Below are 26,222 nucleotides of genomic sequence, written 5' to 3'. Positions count from 1 at the left end.
ATCTGGGGAACCGGGTTCGCATCTCCGCTCCTCCACATGCAGCTGCTGGGTGACCTTGGGCTAGTCACACTTCTCTGAAGTCTCTCAGCCCCACTCACCTCACAGAGTGTTTGTTGTGGGGGAAGAAGGGAAAGGAGAATGTTAGCCGCTTTGAGACTCCTCCGGGTAGTGATAAAGCGGGATATCAAATCCAAACTCTTCTTCTTCTTCTATTATGGTGAGATATCTTGTGTTTCTGTTTCTAGTTAAAGTAATTATTTCTACATTTATGTACATATTAGAATACACATTTTTTTATGATGAATTTCCTTTTTCAGGTCTGCAGTGCAAGATTTGTGTATTCCAGTTAAATCCACCCTCAAAACAATGACAGATTATGGTGCCTTTGATAACTGAAGTATCCAAGTCTCTTGGGGCCAGAGTGGATGGTTTGCATAGGCTAAGGCTAGAGTCACAGGTGAATGAATTAATATGAAGATCATATTACCAAGTCTGACTTGGCTCTGGTTCCTGAACTGTGCTTTCTCCCTGCTTTATATCTGAGCATCACAACTATTGCAGCTGCATCCAAGTTACTTCCAATTTTGCAAGGAGGCCACGTTGCCATTTAATTGAGCTGTGCTGTCATGCAGACCTAATGTCATACAGTGAGGTTTGGCACTAAACCAGAAGTACAGAAATCAGGAGTGATTGGATGTGAGAACAAAAGAGGGGGGCTTTGTTTCTTCTCTCCTGTGGGCTACATGCCCTGCTCATCCTGCAAATGCCTTGGCCTGCTATTTGAAGTGGCAAGGATAGGCCCTGGGGGTGGGGGTGGCCCTCTGGCTTGCTGAGTCAGTAGTCCAAACACCAGAAGAATCTTCCATTGGCAACCACCTCATTCACTTGGCCCTTTGGTTAGCATGAATGGCTGATATTTACTAGATGTCACATTCTTGACCACCAAATCTCCAGAGGGAAAGTTGACAGAAACCAGGCAGAAAGGCAGAAAGCCTCAGGGCTGTTTGCTATGCACATTTTTCAACTTGATGGGAAATTGCACATTGGAGGTGGGTACACAGAAATACAAAAAGTTCTAGCAAAAGTTTAGAAGAGATTCACCCAGAGGTAACAGAAAAGAAGTAAGGATTATCAGAAGACATAGGCCATAGGCAGAAGTGATGCAAGGTTAAATTGTCTTTAATTCTTGTGGGAGTGGAGGTTAATTGTGGATAAGCACAATTCATAGTTGCAGAGTGATGTTTCTTTAAAACCCTACAAAGGATTCGAAGAATATATAATCTGCGTAGCTCATTGGGATTATTCCTTTTCATAGCAAACTCTTCAAAATGAATGGATTTTGCCCTTATGGATGATTCAGATTTCCTCAGAAAGGAATATCCTGACAAATACTTTAAAATTTTCTTGTTTGAGAATCTCCTGAACTGCTGAGGAATATTATTCCTCTCATGGAGAATATTCAGCAAAATTGCCTCCTCAGTTTCTCCATCCCTGAGACTGGTTACTGGTCTTATTTTTCATAGGATTGAACATTATTTTAGTGTTGCTGAAGGGAGCAATGCCATTGACCCTGACTCCTCCCTGCCCTTCTCTCTTAGCCCATTGGAAGGGCTCTCTTAGCCCTTCATCCACCCAAAGGAACTAACAACAGAGTTTCAATGAACATTATGCAAGTTGAATTTTTTCCCCCAGAAAAGGAGTTTTTGAGAAATGTTTGCAATTTTTTGGTTTTTGAGCTCCCCATAAACTTTTGGAGGCTTTCGGTCCTCCCCTGGGGAATGTTTTGCAAATGGCCCACTATTTCAAAACAAATAGGAAATGGGTGTGGCCCTCCCTGGGAGAGGGAAGGAGCCCTAGTCCCATAAGACTGTCTTAACCAACCTGGCATCCTCCAGACGTTTCTGACTACGTCCGTGTTCTCTCTCCTAAGTAAGGACTGTTCTGGCACAAGCAGAGTTGGTTGTGGTTTGAGGGGGTCTATGAACAGGAGGTATGACACTGAAATGGCTGCAGTGTGGGAGATGTATACGGCAGTGGCGGCAGCATCAACAGTACTGAATGGGATGGATTGCTTCTTTCTGTACATGAGAGACCAAAGAGCACAAGGTGTAGCCTCTGCGTCACAAGCAGTCAAGCCCTGATGGATATGAATTGCTCTACGCCTTTCAGACCTTAACTCTGTTTATTTGTTTCTTTCACAGAGGGGGCAAAGTCTAAACTCGAAGCTATGTATCCAACCCAGTCGACTCCTTCCCTGCTCGGCTTTCAGGTGCTGTGCGCAGCAGAGGGGGGCCTTGCGCTTGTTCTACAGTAGGAGCTATCGCTGCAGCAACTGAGAAGGTGAGTTGCTTCACCATTTCCTAGACACTCGCTGATGGTACTCAGATTTCCCTGTCCTTCTACTTTCTCATACTTCCAGGTACAGCTAATCCCAGTTCCAGGGAGTGTTTGTCATGGTGTCTAAAGGGAAGGGAGGAATAGAGGGACTTTCCATTCAGTGGAAGGGATGTTCCGAAGCTGAAATTTGCACGAAAGTGGGGTTTAAAATAATCTATCCATGTATCAACAAGAACTGCTTGTGCTTTTGTCTTTCATACAAAGGGAATAGCCACATCCCCTTCTCCAGTTCAACCCCACATATGGGAGAGACTGTAGCATAGTGGTAATGTGCTCAGCATGCAAAAAGTCTGAGGTTTAATCCCTGTTCTCTCTAGTTAGAAGGATCAGCTTGAAGGGGGCAAGGGGAAACCCTCAGATCTTCAGGAACTGCTGCCAGTTACTGGAGACAAATGAACGAACAAACTGGCCTGGTAGGAGGAAGCTTCCTGTTGTCCTCGTACAAATCTTTCTGGCTGGAAATACCCTAAATATAATTGATTCCTGGTGTCCTGACATCCCAGCAATTTGGAATATGGAGATGGAACAAACTGCTTGACTCTTAAGAGCACCCATGGCTACAAAAGGCCACTATTGTGTAGATGGAAACATAAGACTCAGCCATAAAATATTATTGATCATTAGGCAAATTTCAGGAGAGGTAACTATGGCCTAGTTCCCATGGCACAGTAAGCTAAACTATGGCTTGGCAAGAATGTGTAAGTAGGTGTGCAAGCTATGGGAGAGGAGATTGTGGTTGCTTTGCTATTTATTGGCCTTTTCATTTTTGTGCTGAGCTAAGCCATAATTTGGCTGAGGGTGTCATTTGAACCTGGGCTCACCACTTAGCTCTCCCAGGCAAACCATGAGCTGTAAACTATTAGCCTGGACTTGGACAACACACTAAGCCCGAACGATGGCTTAGTTCAGTGTGGCACAGCAGCAAAACAACTGGGTTGAAGCAAAATAGGCTGCAACCTGCTCTCAAGGAAACTGAAACACTTCCACATTTGATGTGGTGTGTCATGTGAAGCAAGCCACTCTTAGTTACACCACACAGAAAATAAGGAGGATTTGTGGCACCAAGTTTTGGTCGGCTGCATGAAGTTTTATCCCAGCTGGTTTATGTGTATGTGTGCGTATGTATATATGTAATCACACAGAGAGAGGTCAAGTGTGGGGGCATAAGCAGAAAGTCCAAAGGGCTGTGAAATGCTCGATTTACAATGAGTGACATTTCCATGCAAAGCTCAACTGTGCAAGGTAAACATAATTAATGGACTTGGTGACTAATAAGGATGGGCACATCTGTCAGTTTCATTCTGGTTTCTTATTTTTCCAGTCTTAAGTTCAGTTCTCCACATTTTAACATCAGCATGTGAATTTATTTATTTATTTAAAAAGGGTTTTCATGAAAATTCACCAGCATCTTTAAAAAATAAGAAATAAAATTCATCAGCATCTTAGTGTGATTTTCTCCTAATGTACACTTTTTTGCAAAGCAAATATCCCTACAGTTATGCATTTATGTATATTAGTTCACTAATAAGTGCGTGTGTATGCACACTTTACTCTGGTATGTGCCTTTTTATACACATTCTTTGGCTGCATTGCAAAATTCAGAGAAGTGTGAATTCCACAGGGTGGTTGTGTTTCAGTCCTTGTATTATTTCAGAGAGTGCAAATTAAGGAATATTTAAGTGTGAACTGAATAAAAATTCTCCACCATCCCTAGTGCCTAAGGATGATGTGGAATATGCAGTATAAAAGGAAGCAGTACTGAGGACCATCTGATGATGTTCAGGTTGTTGTTTTTCTTTCCCTTCTTTTCTTCCTTCTTCTATTTTGGATTTTTGCTAGTTCTCTTTCTTTTTATCCTTAGCTGTATTTCAGCCTCTGAATAGATTTGAGTGGGCAGCTAGATGTACAGAAGTTCACAATTTGATCCAAAGTCTTTAATAGAGAGAAACTTACCATATCCCACCACTTCTTTCATGCACACCTGAAATATTGATTAGATAGACATGAGTGTTGGGCATCTGTCTGTAGATATAATTGATGTATAATCCACAGGATCAAAAGTCAGGAAGATGGCAGATCTCTTTCACCATAGGAATGGCATTTCTTACAAGTAAGTTTATGCATATCTTTCATACCATTTGATACCACTGGAGGACTCTGCTTGCCACAACCAACTGTTCTTCACGTTATATTCATTCTTGCATGTGGACAAGAGTCTTTCTTCATCAGGAAGAATTTGATTCTGAAAACTTTAGACCTTTTATGTTCCTTCTTTGGAAGTTGCCAAGTTCTAATTAGGATTCTGTGGTTTGCAAATACAAAATACTACATAGTTCCCATGGCAGTATTAAAATATGCCTCTTTTCAGCCTTGTTGCTAGTTAAGGTTTGTTTGCTTTTTTGTTTATTACTCGTATATCCCACCTTTCTTCCAAGCAACTTGAGGTTTAGCCTTGCAACATCTTTGTGAGATGGGTTAGGTTGAGAGATGACAACTGTCCCAAGGCCACCCAGTGAGCTTCTTGGCTGAGTGGGGATTTGAGCTTTGTTAACTGAGTTCCTGCTATCAGGATCCCCTGAAGGCTCATTGAGATGGATGCTGCAGCATCCCTACTTGTGGGGAGATGCCATCAGTACCCAGTTTTGACTCCATGTAGTAGTGATGAAGGGACGTGGGTGGTGCTGTGGTGTAAACCACTGAGCTTTGGGCTTGCCAATCGGAAGGTCGGCGGTTCGAATCCCCATGATGGGGTGAGCTCCCATTGCTCGGTCCCTGCTCCTGCCAACCTAGCAGTTCGAAAGCACGTCAACGTGCAAGTAGATAAATAGGTACTGCTCCGGCAGGAAGGTAAATGGCGTTTCCGTGCACTGCTCTGGTTCGCCAGAAGTGGCTTAGTCATGCTGGCCACATGACCCGGAAGCTGTACACCGGCTCCCTCAGCCAATAAAGCGAGATGAGCACTGCAACCCCAGAGTTGGTCACGACTGGACTTAATGGTCAGGGGCCCTTTTACCTTTACTTAGTAGTGATGAAGGGTGAGGGAATTTAAGGCACGTAAGGTGGATATATTTAGACATTTTAAAACCTAGGGGACATTTCAACCCCTTGTGTCTTTTTGCTTCCTCCACAGTGAAACTGAGAGCAGCTTCAACAAAGCCAACAGTATGACCAGGCCAAGTGGCAAGTCCATTTACCGTAAGAACAGCCTGTTCTTTTCTCCTGCATTCAACATCTCCAGTCTTAATAAGTCTGAATCCCCATCTGAGAGCTCTCAGGGTTTCTTTGTTCATTTTTATTATTTGCTGCAAAGTCTCATATTGGGGGGGGGGGAGATAATCAAATTGTAGATGCCACCTGCGTCCTCTCCTATTTCTGTCACAGCAGTATTAGAATGCTTTTTACCTTAGGGAATGGCCTTAGAGTAATATAGTTGCCACTTTCCTTTATGATTTCACTTCCCCTCCTCAGACAGCAGTGAGATCAGCCGTCCCTCACAAACAAGCTAGTTAGAAGGGTGGAGAGCTCCCCCCCACACACTCCTGCTTGTCAATAAAAATAAGAAATTCTCCCTAGTTGCACAGTTAATCATTTGACATTGGAGCAATATTAATAGAAGCCACACATCCATTCTAATCACCCAGCAATGAAGCCATAGGGCTGTAGTAGACCACATGGTGAAGCAGAGATGATTACCTAACCTCCTAAGCAGGTAAATCACGTCACTGCTGTTTACCAGGAGGGATGAGGTAGTGGGGAGGGTGATGTAAAGCAAGCCCAAGGATTACCTAGGAAGTAAGGTCTCATAACATCTTCCTGCCTAAGGCAAAGGTGAGGATGGTGCAAAAGTAAACTGGACTGGCAGTTGGATTTTCTTTTGGTATTGGCAATAGGATTGTGTCTGCCACTGCACTTCAGGCCAATGTGGTGGCAGGCGGTGTGGTACACACAATTCTGCCCTCCAACTAATGGGTACAGCTAGGGATCTGGATGCTGCTTCCCCACAACGTCTGCTGCCTAAGGCAGTTGCCACACTCTGCCTAATAATAGGGACGGCCCTTCTCCAACTTATGCACTTGCTTGCAACTCATTGGCCACACAAGAAACTCCGGCCAAGCTGTCTTCCTTATGAATCGTTGGAGCCAAAGCTATTTGACCATTCTGAATTCCCTGATATTTGTACAAGAGGTTGTACAAACCTCATACAGAGGTTTGGATTCATATATTTAAGTGAGGATTCCCTTGCATCTGGGGATACTGAAGTTGATTTCTTCATACTGTGTCTCCTCTCTCTCCCTCTTGCTCTCACAGACCAGCGGAAGGAATATACTGAAAGTATGATAAAGCACCAACATGAATTCCAGCACCGGGTGGAGGTAGGAAAAGCTTGGGGAAGCAGAGACATTTATTCTGTCCAGTCATGGTGGAAGAATGAACTGGTCCCACACAGTGGTGCCAGTTCCTACACTTGGTGGTGCCACACAATTCCCATCATTTTGCTAACCTGCTGGTGGCCTCATACTCTCTCCTACAGGAGATCCCATGTGGCTCGCCCATTCCCTGGCTTTCATCTCCTACATGTGTTCAAAGGAACATGTTTGGTGAAGGGAGCAGGATCCCAGCATCATGCACCATCCCCAATCTAGACACATTCATTTGAATGTGTTCAAAGAACACCTACATGAATAAGGCTTTCTCCACAGAAATGGGGAACCACTCCACTGTATGTGCAGAGGCTCTCATCATTCATTCAGATGAATGTGGATCAGGCAGGGACAGAACATGCCAACTGTGATCCCACTTGCTCCCTCACTCAAGGCTGAGCCATGGGCAGAGGAGCCAAGAGCTGTGGGGGAAGCAAGTAGCCAGGAGTGCATCAGAGCTCAGGAAATCCTTATTGTTCAAGGAAGATTCAATGTGAAGCTTGAGTGGGTGGAACCAGTCCAGGACCAGAAGGTTTTCCACCAAGAAGATTGCCACCAGCAGGTCCATAAATCACCACAGGGCAATCCAGTAAAATCATCACACAAATGATCCATGAGTTCCTGACTGCTGTGCACAGGGCTTTGTATACCAGAAGGAGCTCAGGCCCTAGTCTCTCAGATCTGAAGTTACCCTGAGGTCCAGCACTAGAAGACTATACTCGCTACACAATTTAAAAATACTTAGCTGATAAATCATCTGCTTTTTGATCATCCAGTTAATCAATTAATTAAATTTAAATATATCGGTATACCACTGAAACCTCATTTTGGGATTTTCTGAGATAGTAGGAGGAATGAGCATCTTTAATATTTTCTTTTATTCCTTTTTGCAGTAACATAAACGTAAAGGTAAAGGGACCCCTGACCATTAGGTCCAGTCGTGGCCGACTCTGGGGTTGCGGTGCTCATCTCACTTTATTGGCCAAGGGAGCCGGCGTACAGCATCTGGGTCATGTGGCCAGCATGACTAAGCCGCAGTGCACAGAAATGCCATTTACCTTCCCACCTATTTATCTACTTGCACTTTGATGTGCTTTTGAACTGCTAGGTTGGCAGGAGCAGGGACCGAGGAACGGGAGTATGTAGTAACATACTAGGACCAAATTATCATTAGAAATAAACACACTACTCAGTTATTTATAGTTTGCCCCTGCAGATAAGCATTTCCTCCACCAATGGTTCAACTAAAGCTTTCAGCTCATAGCCCTTATAATTTCACTGAAAGGCTAGAGCCTTAATGCACCACAGCACAGAAGACCATTCTATGCAATACTTCCTGGTCCCTTCCATGGAAACTGTTTATGTGGGGGTGGAGTGCCTGATTACCTGCTGCAACAATTAAACTATGGCTTCTATTCCCAGCACCTTCTTACCTGCAATGTTGATGGCAAGGAAATTAGCAATGTAGAGAACTGTATTAACCGACTCCAGATGATGGATGCCCAAGGTCAGGTGTGGGGACAAGACATGCTTTTGCAGGTGAAGGATAACAGATTGTTGCTGACTGACACTGAGGCAGAGGTAAGCAGAGCTGCTTTATCTTATTGTGCACACCATGTAATGTCAGCGGGGGACAAGTTGTGCTAAGTAACTGAGTCCACATCTTGTTTGGAAGCGACCAGACCTCTTATTTATACATTTATACATTTATTCATAAAACATTTCTATACTGCTTTTCACACCAGCTAAAGATATACACATGATATTACCATCAAAATGATTAAAGGTCAAGCTGGTCTCAGCAGATCATCCTCACTGTGTCACCAGTTGGCTTGTAGAGCTCCCCACCCCATCCTTCAGACCTGGAAGATTGTGATAGGATTGATTGCCAGGGAATCCCCAATGGCCTGCTCTGCTGCTGACTGTACACTGATTTCTTTCTTTGCTTACAGGAAGAGCTGGATAGTTACCCCCTGGAATATATCCAGGAATGTGCCTGTGTCCTGGACAGCTGCATCTACAACTCCATCTTGGCCATCACGGTGAAAGAAATGAGACCATCCAGGACTAGCATCATGCTGTTTCAGTGCGAGCAGATTGGAGTGAGCAACTTAAGGGCCCAGAGGAAGGAAGAGACCTGGGCGGGGAGGGGGGTTAGGACAACCTGTATGTTCAATGAAATGCAAGATTGCATTTACTGTGTCTTTTTAGATAGTCATGGTGGGGCCATGGCACATGGGGAACTTTCCCCCTGAACCATAATCCTGATTCACACCCACCCAGCTGCTATTTGGTAGTTTGTTTTATTCTCCTGTGGCAAATAGCAGCTGGGGTGGGGAGGGATTCTGCCAGGATCATGGGGCAAGAGCAAAAATCTCTCATTGTGCTCCTTATTCTCATTGCCTCCCATTGTTGTGATTTAAAACACAATCATTGCAGTCACACATTAACATGTGTAGTTTGACCTTTATCCATGTGTCTGTGTGCAAGATGGATAGAAAGAAAGAAAGAAAGAGGGAGGGAGGGAGGGAGGGAGGGAGGGAGGGAGGGAGGGAGGGAGGGAGGGAGGGAGGAGGGAGGGAGGGAGGGAATCTGAGAGTAAGAACTGTGTTGTATAAGTTCTCTGTACTCACTACAACTTAGATTACTCAAGTATGTGTCCTCCATCCTGCACTACCATGAGCTAAGAGGAGTTCCATAATCTGATGACAGATTTCCTCCCAAGGGTATAGGGAACTCATTACTGCTGCTATTGTCATAGAAATTGAGAGTGATTTCTATTCCCTGTGCACCACAGTAGTAGCAGCAGAGCATGCCTGAAGCTGAGATTAGAGGAAGATATTTTCAGGGGAACTTTGATAGATGCTGGTGAATGGTTGTAAAAACTGATAAGACTTGCAGTGCTTTTACTTTCCTCCAGGCTGAGCTGCTGAAAACCAAAGTGGAGAAGGCCGTTGAGGAGTTGAGAGACGAACAGCAGAATCACAACTTGCTCAGGTAGTGAGAGATTTAGAGGCCTGCAGTATGGACAGCCAAACCTTTCTTTCTCCAGAAGCCTGCTAGACTTTAACTTGTGCATAATCATTATCAATGCAGAACTCCTCAGTCCAGAGAGACTTCTCCCCCAAGTCAACGTAAGATATATCCCAGCCATAGAGAAATGTATTATTTCTACCGGCCACCTGGAACCCATAGCCTAACTGAGTTGTTAGGCTATGAATCTCCGCCTCACTTGTCTGTTAAGTATGTGGCATCTCTCTCCCTCCCATGTTCACAAGCTTTTTCTCACACTTTTTGGTGATTTCTAGTTATCCAAATTCTCCCAGGCAGATTCCACCAGTGCTCTTCCAGTTCCTTTAGGTTCAGGTTCAGTGCTGAATTTTCCAAGGTTTTCCTTCATTCTTGCTTTCCTAAGAATGTACTTATTCTCAATTATCTTATCAGGAGCAACCTGGAGAATATGTTGTACCAGCAGAGCCGATCATCACATACCGACAAATCCCCACTGATCTCCCAAGAAAGAAGACCAGCAGGGCCAATGGAGCTGAACCATATGCCTTCCCCAGCACAGCAGCCTTGGCAGAGGCAGCAGCAACAACCTTGGAGAGCTGGCCCAGTCCCTGTGGACTATGGTAATGATGATGTTACAGTCTCTCTTGCAACACGCAGCAGCTTTTGTAGCTCCCACTCTCATAATGCATCAGGAAGCTGTCAGAGGAGACATTGTATCTCCAAAGCAAGAATAAATGCCTATGGGTTGTATCCAAAGTAGCACTGCATAACGTGTCTCTTTAGTGCCAGGACTTCCACTCCTCCACCTGCATCACCCTAAATCTGTTCTAGGGATTCACCCAACCCTCTAAAGCAGATTTTGGGGAGGGTGAAGGTGAGCACAAGCAAACGCTTTTAAAACATGGGCCTATAACAGTACCATTGTGCTGTTCGGAGTATTAACTTATGGTCTGTATGTGTGGTTTGGGAGCTGCACAGTCAGGGGAAAAACAATGCTGTCCAGAGTTGTAAAGACTGTGGAGAGGATAATTGGATGCACTCTTCCTACCTTGGATCAAATCTACGCTTCCAGGTGTCATAAGAAAGCTGCAGAGATAGTGCGCACCCCGGAAATGATCTCTTTCAGCTTCTGCCTTCTGGAAGAAGGTACAGGGTTATTAAGACTAGGACTAGCCGCCTGACAAACAGTTTCTATCCAAATGTGATTTTGGTTTTAAACGCAGTGTAAGGTAGTCTCTATGGGAGTATATTGTATTTAATTATGGGGTATCACAGTTTTTAGGGGGCTAAACAGGCTGGGATAGCTGGGATAGCAGGCTTGTTGTTTTGAATGTCTGGTGTAGATTTTTTTCAATTTCGTTGTTCTGTATGAGACAATGACAATAAAGATTATTGTATTGTATCATATCATCGTATTGTATAAGGCTGGATCCTCCAGCAGCACTGTTTACACAGATAGGCAGGTGATTGACATAAAGCTGCTACACAACTGGACTGGTTGCACACTTGGTTGAAGGAGTATCCTATCTGACGCCTTCAGATAGGCCAGTTGGCCCCACCACCTAAGGTCTCAATCAGCTGTGCCATTGCTTAGGATGTGTATCCTACTTTGCAGAAGATAGCTCTCTGTTTGAAGAGCTGTGAGAAGGCTCTATTTAAAGGGCTATCCTCTATTTAAAGGGCCACTTCAAGCCCAGTTTAAAGTTAAAGAAGCATAAGAAGGAAGAGTAGGGGGTCTTGTAGTTGCCTATCAACAGTTAGTACCTGAACAGCAGATTGAGCAGGTCACCTGGTCCCAGCCTTCCCCACTATAGTGAGATGTATTTTATTTCTGTATAAATTAATTTTAGTAATTATTTCAAACGTTGCAGCTCCTACGTATAAACTGCCACATGCAAATTTTCTGCGAGTTGCGTGTCTTCGTTGTCAGTGGTGCATTTCATCTCTTTTGGCAATGTGTTAAATGGTTGCACTCTTTCCTGATGTGGTATGTCTTGCTTCACTGCAAGAAGCGAAGTTACAGGGAACTAGGCAGAGGGCCTTCTCGGTAGTGGTGCCCGCCCTGTGGAATGCCCTCCCCTCAGATGTCAAGGAGATAAACAGCTATCTTACTTTTAGAAGACATCTGAAGGCAGCCCTGTTTAGGGAAGTTTTTAATGACTGATGTTTTAATGTATTTTTAATATTTTGTTGGAAGCTGCCCAGAGTGGCTGGGGAAACCCAGCCAGATGGGCAGGGTATAAATAATAAATTATTGTTATTATTATTGATCTTGGGACTCTGATTGTTGCAGAAGCAGAACAGCCACTTCCCCAGCAGCAGAAATATGAGTCAATGTATGAAGACCCTGGGCCTCCAATGATGCAGGATATAGACAGAGATACTGTAAGTACTTTCCTGGATACCACATTCTGCAGGCCCCAACTCAACCTCTTTCCCTGTTGTATTTCTAGAGGGTAGGAACCTCAAGCACTGATAACAGGGGGGATTATTTGATTAAGCAGGGCAGGAAAGCTGTGTTGTCTGGGAGCTTGATTGGACAGAGGGAGAGGGGCATCTCTTGGCTGTGAGACCTGGAAGACCAGCTCCCTGCCTTGGAGGCCTTTTTCCACTTGGTCTGAGAGGGGAGGGCTCAGGCTGACTCCAGCTACAAAAGCTGAGGCTGCTAAACAGACTTTTTGGCTGGGGCATTGTTTAGGGGTTTTTGTTTTTGCTATTATTGAGATGATGAAAGAGAGAGAGAGAGAGAGAGAGAGAGAGAGAGAGAGAGAGAGATTGTATCTTTATCTTAAATCTTAATGTGTTTAATGTGGAAGCTTTTCAATTTGGCTGTGTGCTTTTTGAGGTTTTATTTATTGTTCATGACTACTTTTGTTATCTTTGTAATTAAGTATTTTTTAATATTGTAATCCACCTTGAGCATGGCTTTAACTATGGAAAGGCAACATACAAATAAAATAATGAATGAATGGTGTGATATGAATGCTTATTGGCTAGAGACATGAGTTGGGCTACTTTGAAGAACAGTGGGCAGTCAAGAAGTACTTCTGCTGAGCAGATATTGACAGATAGCTCTAAAATTGGTTTGGAGGATAGAAGGGAGTCAGGAAGATGGGCAGTTAGGAGCCAACCTTACAAACATTAATGGATTCCTATAACCCTATAACCCTTGGTCCAGGAGTAATTTGTGATAGCCAAATGTACAACTAATTTACCTGCTCTTTTGTCTGAGACTTTTCTCCCAGACCTGAGCTGAAGAACAAACAAAGTAAAAATGACAGATAATCAGCCATAATCAGTATAAAACAAAGTCTCCTATGATGGCTGTGAGAATTTGAACTACTGGTGGTTCCTTGAGCAACAGCTTTCGATGCAGTGTCTGATTTAATTATTTAATTATTTATTTTTGTTCCTTTGCTGGCCGCAGGAGATCCTGAACCATGTCTTGGATGACATTGAAACGTTTGTAGGGAAAGTACAGGAGACCAGTAGATCCCAGAATGACAAGAAGAAGAAGAAGTCAAAAAAGAATAAAGGCAAAGAGGGTAAATAAGAATGGCAAAGAGGCCACCATGAGGTTCTGAAAGCGGGCTGACCCCAAGCATTTTTCTGCCTTAAGCAGATCAATAAATGACAATGCCTGCCTTGGTGTGCATCAACCTTGGGTCCCTCACATATTGCTGAACTACAATTCCCATCAACTGTCATGGATGACAGAAGTTGTAGTCCAAGAACATCCAGGAGCCCAGGGTTGAAGAACAGTACCCTACCCTAACACCAGGCCAAGGTACGCACTGCTGAAGTGATGTCAAGATCCTGTGGTACTTGAGACAGATAATCTCATGGGCTTTTCTCCCCCTCCTTGACAGTAACAGTACAATAAGAAGACATAGACAATGTATTTACATAGAGAAATCGACAGGACCACAGTCAATAGTAGGGAAAAGGCACCTATGTCAGCCACTGTGGCATCACTCAAAAAAATAAGCTCAAAGCCCCTCTCCACTGTTCAGAATGGTTTGGGCATCAAATCCTGGCATTCAATGAAATATGAGTATGTTTAAGGGAGGAGGGACTTTTGTAGGAGAGGCCAGCCAGCGCAAACAGGAACTGAGCAGGAAAAGCAAGCAGTATCTTATGCGTTGCAGATTGTTGACGGTATATTTATTGCGGGTTTTTGCAGTCACTGTTGGAGGTATTACCAGGTACACTGGCACCTCTAGGTGCTGGATTGGAGGGTCACGGGTTCATGATTCATGGCACAGAAGCCGTTCTTGATGGTGTCCACCAGGGATGGCTTGTGCACTTTGGATCAGGGTGTCTGCTAGGACAGGGGAAATTTCCAAGCAGCTGCTGTAGCTGGCCAAGGCCTGTGGAGGATTAGCCTTGGCAGCTGTGTTGAGCCATAAGCCAGTTGCTTGGTTACGTTCTGTCTTATCTACACTTTCAACTTAATGAAGAGGCTGTGAGCTAGTGAGTGGGTGGCTTCTTTGTATCCGACGCACTCAGGATGGTGAGATAGAGATTGGATTCCAAGTAATTCATTCATGGGGACATGTCCTTGCAGTAATGTGAACATTCTAAGCAGATTTGATCGCTTATTTGCTATCTCCTTATCTGCCCTTAGCGCTCCTTTGACAGCTGAAGGTTGAACCATGACTCACTGTTTTCCTACTTCAGATATAATATTGGTCTTTAATATTCTATTTTATTTTATTTTGGCCCCTTTTTGTTGAGAAATAACTGGGGAAGTCAGTTAATCCTGAAGTCCCACGTGTGTAGGGAATGGCAAAAGAAAAATGGCTGAATTACTGAATAAAAAAAAATGGGGGGGGGGGCTTGACTCACTCTTTAGCTAAAACAGCCCTCAGCAGAGTTGAAAACAGCATTTTCAAAGCAGGGGAAACATACTGTAGGTTGTTAGACCTTTAAATGTCCAAGTATTAAGCATTCTCCCCTGCCTCTACCCCTCTCAGAGTGAAGAGACCACAAGCTTTAGTAAGTTTAAATGTTTTACTTATAGCAATCACAGGTCTCTCTCATGCATTGTTCAATGCTACAGCAGAAACAATACTGGCAAGGTATTGTTTGCAAAATACAGAAGTGAGTCTCAAATACGCAGTCTGAGTCTGGAGCCCCAGCCTCAGAAATGTGCTTTGCTTGCATGGTTCAGAGAGAGGGGAACAGGAAACAAACCGTACTTCCTCCCTCCCCTTGCCTAGAAATTTACAGCTCTGTGTTCTTTAACCCCTTTCTTACTGACAATTATGCACAGTTATGATTAGCTGCATAAAATCTCCCACACTTTCCCCATGCCTCTCCTAAAATTAGCTCTTTTTCAGGAGCTATTTTTAAGACAGGCCCAAACTCACAGCTACCAGATGTACCTACCAAACATACATAGTTCCATAAGCCAACTTGACAATGAAATATCTGTCCTTGGTGAATTCGTATTGAGGGCCTTTGGGAGCAATGGAAACTCTTGCAATAAATGTGGCACTGGTTGAATTTTCAGTGTAAAACAAGCCTGTGCAAAGATGTGGGGTGAGTGGGTGAGTGTCAGACGAAAGGAATAAAAGGGTTTGTCTTTTATTAGGCAAACTATCTGCACTGTGCTTGAAAACCTCAATGACTAGGACAGGGCTAGGAATCCTGTGGCCCTCCAGATGCTGCAAGACTACAGCTCCCATAGTCACACACCATTTGCCACCTTATCTGAGGGGAGATAGGAGCCAAACAACATCTGGAGAAATACAAGTTCCCCAACTATGGATTGGAAGCACAGTAAGGCAGTGATCTTTACTTATGCTGTGCTGACCACCATAGCTGTCAACTTTCCCCTTTTCTTGCAATGAATCCTATTCGGAATAAGGGAATTTCCCTTAAAAGGGGGAAAGGTTGACAGCTATGCTGACCACACCCACGGCTAGCAAAGCCAATCTCTTTGATTTAAACTGACTTTGTCCCATTGAGGCTATCTGGATCAAACCAGCTTCTGTTCATGTTACCCGCCAATTGTTTTGGCGTATCTGGATTGTAAATAGGGGTTGAAAGCTGTGTGCATGTGTTCATGCTATGAACCAGCCCATAAATTAAGAGCCTAGATAAACAAAGGCTTCTACAAGAGTAACACTGCCTGTAACACCTGTTTGTTTTTGGTTGAGCTGACTGACTGATTCTTTCTCTGGATCTGCAGCAATGCCTCCGGAGCCTGAGTTCAAGGACTGTTTCCAGAACATCAAATACAGCTTCATTTTGCTGGTAGGTCAGTGTGCAGCCTGCACAAACTTGGCAAGGAAATTCTCCAGCATGAGCAGGGCTGGCCGCATTTCTGAAGAGAGAGGCATCTCCCCCGCCTGAAGGCTTGGCCTCCCAAGTGCTGAGCAACTAGGGCAGATGCACAAAGAGTCCTATTGTGTCCTGCTGCAGCCATTCATTGCACATGGAGAGGCTCACGGTGGATTTGTTTTGGAGATATCTTGACCCACCAGAGCAGGATAAGGAATGTATGGATAGGAAAGGTGGGGAATAGGGATGTGAACCAGTACGGAGATGGATGAAGGATCAAATAGTATCCATTGATTATATTTTGAACCTGCTTTCCAGATGGGGAAAAAAACCCTTTTCCCAAAGCAATTAAAATTCAATACACAATGCTGCTGGCAGGCATTCTCCATAAAAGACACAGGTCCTCCCTGTGAGCCACAGTCTAAGGGACAAACCAGATGACATGCCATTTTTACAATTAGCAAGTGCAATTAGGAACAGTGTTTTTCAAAAGGAAGGGCAAGCCTGACCCTAACAATGTTTTTCTTCATTTTCTCTCTTAGCTGCCCAAGCTTCAGTTCCTAACAGGAGACTGGTTGGGCATTAACTCTTTTTTCTCTACCGACTTTTCTCATCCAACTTGTCCCTTTTCCCAGGGGGGAAGGGGAAGAGATGTGAGGGAAGAGGGAATGACATATAGCAGAACACCATGTGTAGTTTCAGTCTTAAAGGCAAGACATAGAGGGAAAGGGAAGTGGAGAGGAAAGATAGAGAAGGGAGAGGATATTTGACAGTGCCAGAAAAAAAGGGGATGAGTTGCTTACGGGCAGCAGGCCCAAGTCATTTTGCCGCCTGAGGCAAAGGACAAGGTGGCACCTCCCCCATTCCATGTACAGAAGCCAGCCAGATTGGCAGCAGTTGAACCTTACTTCCACACTGGCAATCAGACAGCACCTGAGGGAAGCAGGTTAGCTTAGGTAGCACATGACGATGCACACAGCTGTGTTGACTCCTGCCACCCTATTTGCAGCTGCCACCTGAGGCAGCCACCTCATTCTGTCCCACAGTAGACAATCTTTGGTAGCAGGCATCAACATCCAGTTGAAGGAGACCAGACTGATCTCCCCTTGCTGGTGGTAGCACTGGGCAGATATGGTGCCGCTACCCAGTGTTTCATGGTCCTCAGGCCATTGATTGGGAAGGGGAAGAGTGCCACTCCCTAGTCTCTGCCACCACAGAGCAACTGAAAGTTGAAACAGTGTTTTTTGCTGAGGGGTGGGGAAGCAAGCTTTCTGCAGCTGCATGCATTAAAATTAACGGTCCTAACTTAGTCATGTGCATTTTGATAGGTCTGCTCTGAGAAACAGTTAGTTAAATGCCACCCAGAGAAATATATTAACAGTGTAAATATTAGCTTGCCTTTCCCCCCCAGGCAAAACTTGAACATACAATGCAGCAACCAAGTGCTCCTGAGATGGTTCAGCTCATCTTTTCCACTTTGAAAATTGTGAGTATTCTAGCCAGGAACAGACTCCTGGAGGCCTCTGGTGGTAATCTACTCTCCCCCATTATTATTAAAGATATTATTTGCCATATCAGTGTGTGCTAATGAAACTCTGATATGGATTTTCCTGTGCCATAATAATTAGATTTCATAGTGCTTGGATTAAGGACTCCATGCATTTTACTCCTAACCTGCTCCTGATTTGTTGGTGACCTTGATGCCCCCCAAGCATTATTATATATATCTCACTTTCTGCATGAAACGGAACAATCGCCAAATGATACCTGTGAAGAAAATTCCTAAAACCTTGAGATCCCTAGGAGGAGGCAATAGAGAGATGAATAGTACTACCTTTGGTCAGTCTTTGGGCACAACAAAGGGTTCTTATGAGCTTATGTTCAGAAGAAGCCTTCCTGGAGACCTGACCACACTGGGCAGGGACAAAGAGACTGTCAGGCTCCATGAATCTCATATGCTGTTGCATTGCAGGTTTTGTCCAATTGTCCTTGGACCAACTTGGGCTCTACAGTGTCCTCACCTTTGCTGACTCCTGCAGCAATTGACTTGCTAAGGCGCTCGTTGGATTCCAAAGACCAGCTTATTTGGAGGAATTTGGGAGATGCTTGGAATCTAAGCAGGTACGAATAAAGCCCACAAAGTAGATAGCATGTGCAAACCAGCATGCCATTTGAACTTAATGATAGGCATTAATGAGTACATTCCAGTGACATATCTCACTGTAGCAGGAACCTGGCCAGAGGCATCTGCCATGCCACTGCTGGAAGCAGACAACTGGTCTTTTGGCCTAGCAAGACTCTGATTATGTTCTTCATTTGCAGCTGCACTATGTCTTTTGTTGACCCTAGCTCTGAGTCACACCTTCAAAGTGTGTAAAAGTACAAGTAACTCTGCCACGCAAGTGAATTTCCCGCAGGAAGTCTGAAGAAAAGGTCATGGACTTAATATCCTGCATTGTGAGAAACATCCTTGGCTCCACATCTGTAACAGGATGCACCTTCTCATTTTGGAAGGCCCTTCGCTACAAGTTCTCTTCTTCCCCCATAGGGCAGAACATCCAGAGGGACCATCCATCCCCAGCTACCAGCCCACGTTCTTGAGTGGATGGGTGCCGCCAATGCCCACTCGGAGGCAGAGCTCTGCTGATTTCGATAAGGTGAATCTCTCCTTTAAAAGCACATGAAAAGCAGAAGTAGACCTTGCAACCTGTAGCACAGAAACACAAGGGGGAACTGTGTGTTTTCCTGGTAACTAGCGCTGACAAAGGATAACATCATTCTGCTACTGTCTCTGCACATGAATTTAATGAGCAAGTGCAGTGGCTTTGACTCAGGATAAGCTTTTAAAATATCCAATACATTTCTTGTGTTTTCCTCCACACAGGTCCGCACAGAAAGCCGGAGTAGCTTCTCAAGCAGGTATGTTCTCTTACTGGCTCTAGCATGTGACATTGTTGTTGTTGTTTAGTCGTGTCTGACTCTTCGTGACCTCATGGACCAGAGCACGCCAGGCACTCCTTTAACCCACAGCGCCACCCACGTCCCCCTTTACCTTTTGTTGTTGTTGTTTAGTCGTTTAGTCGTGTCCGACTCTTCGTGACCCCCTGGACCAGAGCACGCCAGGCACTTCTCTCTTCCACTGCCTCCCGCAGTTTGGTCAGACTCATGTTGGTAGCTTCAAGAACAATGTCCCACCATCTCGTCCTCTGTCGTCCCCTTCTCCTTGTGCCCGCCATCTTTCCCAACACCAGGGTCTTTTCCAGTTAGTCTTCTCTTTTCATGAGGTGACCAAAGTACTAGGAGATAAAGTTTAGGGTTGTGGACACGTGCAAATCCCATTGAACCCAACAGCAAAACAGCACATAGAAAAAATTGTGTTTGTCTCAGGAGTCGATATCCTCACAATTCTGAGTCCCCTTGATTATCCCTACACAGAAATTAATCAGAAAATGATTCTATCAGCCATGTATATGCCTGTATATGAATATGTACACATTATTCTAGTCCTAAAGCAGGCCTCTCATTTTCCATTCTCCTGCTCTCATCAGGGCATCTAATGCTCCCCAGCTTATGCAAGCCATATGTGACTTCCATGCAAGAAACCCCAGGGAGCTCACATTAATGAAAGGAGATCTCCTAGAGGTAAGACAGAAGTTCCTTACCCTTCAGCAAACTAACCTTCTGGTAAAAACAGCACTTTTAATAATAATAATTTATTATTTATACCCCACCTATCTGGCTGGGTTTCCCCATCCACTCTGGGTGGCTTCCAACAAAATATTAAAATACAATAGTCTATTAAACATTAAAAGCTTCCCTAAACAGGGCTGCCTTCAGATGTCTTCTATAAGTCTGGTAGTTGTTGTTTTTTTTTAACATCTGGTGGGAGGGCATTCCACATGGTGGGTGCCACTACCAAGAAGGCCCTCTGCCTGGTTCTCTGTAACTTGGCTTCTCGCAGCGAGCGAACCACCAAAAGGCCTTTGGCGCTAGACCTCAGTGTCTGGGCAGAATGATGGGGGTGGAGACGCTCCTTCAGGTATACTGGAACGAGGCCATTTAGGGCTTTAAAGGTCAGCACCAACACTTTGAATTGTGCTCGGAAACGTACTGGGAGCCAATGTAGATCTTTCAAGACTGGTGTTATGTGGTCGCGGCGGCTGCTCCCAGTCACCAGTCTAGCTGCTGCATTCTGGAATAGTTGTAGTTTCCAGGTCACCGTCAAAGGTAGCCCCGCATAGAACGTGTTGCAGTAGTCCAAGCGAGAGATAACTAGAGCATGCACCACTCTGGCAAGACAGTCTGTGGGCAGGTAGGGTCTCAGCCTGCGTACCAGGTGGAGCTGATAAACAGCTACCCTGGACACAGAATTGACCTGTGCCTCCATGGACAGCTATTCCTTCTGCATAAGCTCAGCAAGCCTGCTGCCCTGTTGCTTAATTACACCCTTGTGCACTCCAAATTATTGCAGCCCAATCATGACTCAGGCAGGTCAGGAAGGGGGGGGGACCAGATCAATGGGAATAGAGTAATAATTCCCATTATCAAGCAGTGTTGCATGAGCTTATTAGAAAGAAAAGACACACTAAGGGTTAAAGACTTTGAACACTAATCTTTGTCAAGAAATCGCTCTTGCTGTAGATGGACTCTGGAGCTGGAAGCTAATCAGTAGACAATAGAACCTCTCTCATCCAAAGAGAGAAGTCTCTCCAACCTTTTCTTAATATCTCTGATGATTCACTGTTCCAACTAGCTCATTCCATTTCTGCTTCACTGATAACTTTTGCTTAATGCAACCTTTGCCAATGCCATGCTCTCCAAATATTTTGGACTTCAGCTCCCAAGAGCTCCAGCCAGTATGACCTTGGAGATGGGAACTGTAGTCCAAAGTAACTGCAGTGCTTTTCAAGTTCCATCAGTGCAACAGACTTTCTCCCGCCTCTAGTGAGGGAGAAGATTACATTGCACAAGCAGGAATCATTGTACTGATGGGACATGGGACTTGGTGCTATGTTGGATTCCACCCTTGGAGATCACCACCTTGCTAAAACCTGGTTTACTATCCTGCATTATGGAACTTGAAAGTTAAGTGGGTAGCCCTTGGCTTGTACTAACATCACTGATATCTCCTTTCTCGTGGTTACATTCCACCCTCACTAGAACTCAAAGGCAGGACAGTGGTACCTCGGTTTAAGAACAGCCCTGTTTACGAACTATTCAGTTTACAAACTCTGCAAAACCGGAAGTAATGTCTTGGTTTGTGAACTTTACCTCGGTCTAAGAACAGAATCCGAACGGTGGAAGGGCAAGGTGGCGGGAGGCCTTGTTAGGAAAAGCGTTCCTCAGTTTAAGAACAGTTTCGGTTTAAGAACGGACTTCTGGAACGGATTAAGTTCATAAACCGAGGTGCCACTGCACAGGTATTTCATTTTAATCAGTTGCAGTGTTTTGAAGTAATCACACATTCTCCTTTGTTTAGGTTTTGGATCAACGGAAAAAATGGTGGCTTGCTAGAAATGCTGCAGGAGAGACAGGCTATATCCCTAACAATATCCTGGAGCCTATGGAACAGAAGACACCTAATGGGAACAACGCAGAGCAAGTAGGTACTATTCTTTCTTGTACTGGATGGCATTGCAGTGGCACAGAGATATGGAGCTATGAGTTTGTAAAATACATCTGCTCTGCACAGTCTTTGAGCATATCTATGTCTGCCCTTCAAAAGAGGCAACGCAATGCATGACCAGAAACCTAGAAAGTGCTCCAGAGGAAATTTAGGTAGCTCTGCAAACACTGCTGGGAGCCAGCTGTGCATGGGACTCCCTCTGCTTCATTTCTCTCCTCACCCCCACCCCCGGTTCAATATTGGGACATAGGCTTTTTCTCCCCCCCCCCCTTTTCACAGAAGCGGATGAAATTTGCAAGCATACCAATCCTCTATGGTGGCTAAAGCTTGCCAATTTACAGACTAAGAAATTCACAAGCGTTTGTACTGAAAAGCTCTGAAATGTGATTTACTGTTGTTGTTGTTTTAAGGAACCATCTACAGCTTTTTTTAAAAAAAAAATTCTGGGCAAAATTTGATGAAATTTGCAGACAAGCTTGCCTATTCTAAATCCTGCCAGATTTCAAAAGGGCAGCTGCAGTGGTTTTCCAAGAAAAGCAGCTATTAGAAGCAGGGGTGGGGTAACTCCAGCCCACCAGGCCTCCCCAGTTGGGCCCCTGATGCCATTTCAGGCAAGCCATATCCACCTGCTCCACAGCCAACACCTGTGGATCAGGTAAAAGCAGAACTTGGCCAAAGAGGGCCAAGCACCCAACAACCACCTGCAGCCCTATGCTCAGTGCTGGGAAAGTGCTGGGTGGCGATGGATTTCAGTCAGGACCATGGCAGAGAAAAAGCATTTAATCTGCCCTCCCCCAACATCAGCTTTTTGTTTTTTTAAAAGCAACTATGCAAAATCATATATAGTTTGGTTCTGAGAGCTAAAAGAAAGAAAAATTAAGTACCCAAAATTTCAGCCACTCAGCTGTTCAAGATGTAAGCTTTTAGTTGAAGGCAATCATTGTTCTCTATTAAATATCTTTCTCTGCATTAAGGTTTCAAGAGACTTCCTTGATCTCCGGCCCAGTTCTTCACCAGCAGAAGTCACAGTTTGGCTCAGGATGAAAGGCTTTTCCAAGATGTAGGTGCTGCATTAATAACTGACCCAAGAAAGCTTATCCCTAACAAATAACTCGTCCCCACACCCTTTCCTAGGTGCTGTGTTTCTGATACATAGCTTAGCAGACTGCCTGCAAAGATAATAAACTTTCAATTTAGACTTAAAAGGCATGAAGATCAACAAAGCCCAATAGCACAGCGGCACTATTATCATGGTCTGGGGCCAGTTTCAGAAATTATCTGGTTATTTCTCCATTGAAAAACAATGGAATAGTAGGGAGTTCCACTCTTGTATACCTTATTATGAGGATGGTGTGTGCTGAGCATTTAAAAAAATCCAAACTCTGTATAAAGATGACTCAAATGGAAAGCTCAGAAATAATGAAATGTGATTTGATTATCTTGCACAGTATGTTCTACAACCAAAGAACTTGGAGGTTTTTGCAAAGTTCAGGGAGAACAGGAGAAGGGAAGGTTGTGAATATAAGAGATGGTCCATAGGGCTAAAAAGATTTGTGCCGTGGAGTGAAATTCTTCCCAGCTGTAAGTCCTATTCTGCCTTCCTCTAGCTTCAGAGATTTCACTGAAAGACTACTATAGACAAAAATGTGATTTTAAATGAAGAGGATCTCAGTGCTGAGTTCTGTATGAAATATCCAGTTCTAGGTTTGCTAAGCCATACAGAACCAAAAGTGGCCTAGAGGCACAAGCGATGGGATTGGATGTAAAAGAGCTAGGTTCAAATTCTCAGTTACCCATTTAAGGAAGTTGCTGTCTCTCAGCCTTACCTACCTCACATAATTGTTTTTTCACACAGAATGATAAACTCATATAAGCTAGATTTTTGAAAATAAAGTGGGCTAAAAACTGCTTGGTCAGCTAGCACTGTATTTGTGGCAAAGTCTACCTTCTGCCTGGCACAGGCTTGAGGAAGAGGTGGTGCTGTGGTCTAAACCACTGAGCCTCTTGGGCTTGCTGGTCGAAAGGTCAGCAGTTTGAATCCCTGCAACAGAGTAAGCTCCTGTTGCTTTGTCCCAGCTCCTGCCAACCTAGCAGTTCGAAAACACACCAGTGCAAGTAGATAAATAAGTATTGCTATGGCAGGAAGGTAAACAGGGTTTCCGTGCACTCTGGTTTCTGTCACGGTGTTGGTTTGCACCAGAAGCGGTATAGTCATGCTGGCCACATGACCCAGAAAGCTGTCTGTGGACAAACACTGGCTCCCTCAGCCTGAAAATGAGATGAGCACCGCAACCCCATAGTCGCCTTTGACTGGACTTAACAGTCCAGGGGTCCTTTACTTTTTACTGTGTTCTTCTCTTTGGGAATGTCTCAAGCCTGTACCATCTTTTGCCACCTTGCTTTGATGCTATCACACACACACACACGTACACTTTCCCTTCTTCCTTCATCTTTCAACAGTACGGTGAAGGCCCTTGGAGTCCTTGATGGAAACCAGATTCTATCTCTGAGCAGAGAGGAGCTGAAAGCAGTTTGCCCGGAAGAAGGAGGAAGAGTGTTTCTCATGCTTTCAACCATTAAATCAGCACTGTAGGTAAGACGCCCTCCAACAGAACACTCATCTGACTTGTGGCAGGAGGTATGCTATAGGGTGGCCTCTTCCCAGGCCACACACCCCTCAGGCTGCTTTGCACCCTCCTTGAGTGTTTTTGTCTGGCTGGAATAGTCCTTGGATTGTGGTGGTGCCTCTCACTTGCCTGGACAGAGGATAGAGAGATATGTGTGGGTGCATGTGAAAACCTCTCAACCTTTATGGTCAGAGTCTGTTTTCACTGTTAAGAGCCATGTCTGTTTCTCTACCCACTTTTGCCTCTGGCCAGCTCACCATTTTTATGTAGTCACCAGACAGTTTCTCATGACGGAATCTGGCCTTCGGGCTGAAAGCCAGTCCCCCTTCTCCTCCTGTAGGCAATATTTGACTGGATACAATGCCACAATGCCATTGTGTTCTTGCACAGGCTACGTAGTTTCCCATTGCTTTAGTTTCTCCCTGGTGGAGATGAATGTAGGCAAAGGACCCAACTCCTAGGGGCCAAGGTCCCTTTGCCCCCCCCATAAAATATTTGAGGGGGCTGTCCCCCCAAAGTTGAGGGGCATTGCCATTCAAATGGTGTGAGAGCAGTGTGTCTCTTGATCGATTACGCAGGGCCTCCCAATATTTTATTCAAGTTAGCACCTGAATATAGGAACACCGTGGGTGCTTAATTCAGGGAGATATACCCAAGTAGAACACAGGGGTTTTCTACTTGTGTATGTTCCTATACAGCGAGTTCCTTAATTCAGGGGGATAGCATATGCATAGCTTGTTGCATTCCTGCACCAGCTTCTCTCTCTTCAAGCCCCACAGAAAGCTGACAAAGAGACCAGTGACCCACTCCTATGCACTAAATGTGTCAGTTTTAGGTTTGTCTCACTTTTAAGACTGGGGGTGGGAAACCTTTTTGGCTCCAGGGACCAGATCATCATCAAGCCCCATCATCTAGTACAGAGTTTATGGAGAAGCACTTGGGGAAAAGTCACTGTTATCAAGCTCAACAAAGCTGCTAGAAGGATAAAGTAAGCAATTCTGAAATATAACCTCAGAGCTTCTTAGAGGTTTGTAACTGTGGTAAATGTAATGATTAGAGTTTATCCAGCATCAATTCCTCTCTCCTTGCTTCTCTTGACAGGATGATCCACCAGAGCAGCCATCTTTAACCACTACATAATTATCATAATAGGAACGTGTTAATGATTTTCCATTTGCTTTTCAAGAAGGTGAAGTGTTTTCCTCTGCAGCTGTGTGCATACAAAAAGTTGTAAATAGTGGGGCTGTAATGCCATAAAATAAGAGGTATTGTCAATGAAATTACTGTGTGAATTTCAAAATATATGCAAGATAAGGAGTAGGACAAATTAGCACAGCAGTACGTTAGTGTAGCAAGTTTAGGAAGGCTGTGTTATGACCAACTAAACATTCTTGATTTAGTCTCCCAGAAAAAGAATCAAACTTTTCTTAAGTTAGAGCTATGTCCGAGTGTCCCAATACCATTTTTGATGGGAAAACGTGAACTTTCAAGATGAGTGGAGGAGCTCACTGTGAGAATTGAATGTTTTCCAACTAGTTCCTAAATGTTTCCATTTGTGTCAAACTACCCAATAAATTTTAATCTTTAATGTGTCACAACTGCTTGTGTTTTTGCTGTATAGCAAGTAATGTAACTACTGGTCCAGAACCTTCTCAAAAATATTTGTGCATTTCCTACTAGGCATGTGCTCTTATCTCACCGTCAGTTAGATTTGGCAACAAAATAACTCTACAGGCTACATTTGCACCTGCAGCCAAATCTTAACCCAAACAGCCTCACTCTAGGGAGGGAATCCTTCTCTAGAAAAGAAATAAAGCATTCATAAGAGGAATATAAAGAATGCCACTAGAC

The 26,222-nt window shown here is 44.3% G+C and overlaps 1 protein-coding gene across 2 annotated transcripts; it reads left to right on the top strand.

Moving 5' to 3' along the window:
• The first annotated feature begins 2,189 nt into the window (after nt 1–2,189).
• EPS8L3 (EPS8 signaling adaptor L3) lies at nt 2,190–25,969 on the top strand. 2 transcript variants are annotated; one of them, XM_081866402.1, is made up of 20 exons: nt 2,190–2,340; nt 4,450–4,507; nt 5,528–5,592; nt 6,706–6,770; nt 8,241–8,399; nt 8,771–8,920; nt 9,739–9,815; nt 10,263–10,450; nt 12,124–12,215; nt 13,258–13,375; nt 16,027–16,091; nt 17,530–17,604; nt 18,091–18,239; nt 18,667–18,775; nt 19,003–19,037; nt 19,667–19,760; nt 21,598–21,720; nt 22,719–22,804; nt 24,205–24,337; nt 25,473–25,969. In XM_081866402.1, the coding sequence occupies exons 2-19, from the start codon at nt 4,467–4,469 to the stop codon at nt 24,335–24,337; spliced, it is 1,824 nt and encodes a 607-aa protein (XP_081722528.1). In that variant the 5' UTR covers nt 2,190–2,340; nt 4,450–4,466; the 3' UTR covers nt 25,473–25,969. The 2 variants fall into 2 exon arrangements, with proteins under 2 accessions (XP_081722528.1, XP_081722529.1); XM_081866403.1 differs by lacking the exons at nt 2,190–2,340; nt 4,450–4,507; nt 5,528–5,592 and adding an exon at nt 6,088–6,106.
• Nucleotides 25,970–26,222: the final 253 nt, after the last annotated feature.

The sequence above is a fragment of the Podarcis erhardii genome, assembly GCF_964252035.2.
Source record: "Podarcis erhardii genome assembly, chromosome: 6".
NCBI classification, from domain to species: Eukaryota; Metazoa; Chordata; class Lepidosauria; order Squamata; family Lacertidae; genus Podarcis; species Podarcis erhardii.
This window is presented reverse-complemented; position numbering and strand designations above follow the sequence as displayed.

Excerpts from the sequence above, each read along its gene's own strand:
- EPS8L3 (XM_081866402.1), top strand. The coding sequence starts at position 4,467 with ATGGCAGATCTCTTTCACCATAGGAATGGCATTTCTTACAA. Across the intron at positions 5,593-6,705 it reads AAGTGGCAAGTCCATTTACC|ACCAGCGGAAGGAATATACT; the intron begins GTAAGAACAGCC and ends TTGCTCTCACAG. Across the intron at positions 16,092-17,529 it reads AATACAGCTTCATTTTGCTG|GCAAAACTTGAACATACAAT; the intron begins GTAGGTCAGTGT and ends TTTCCCCCCCAG.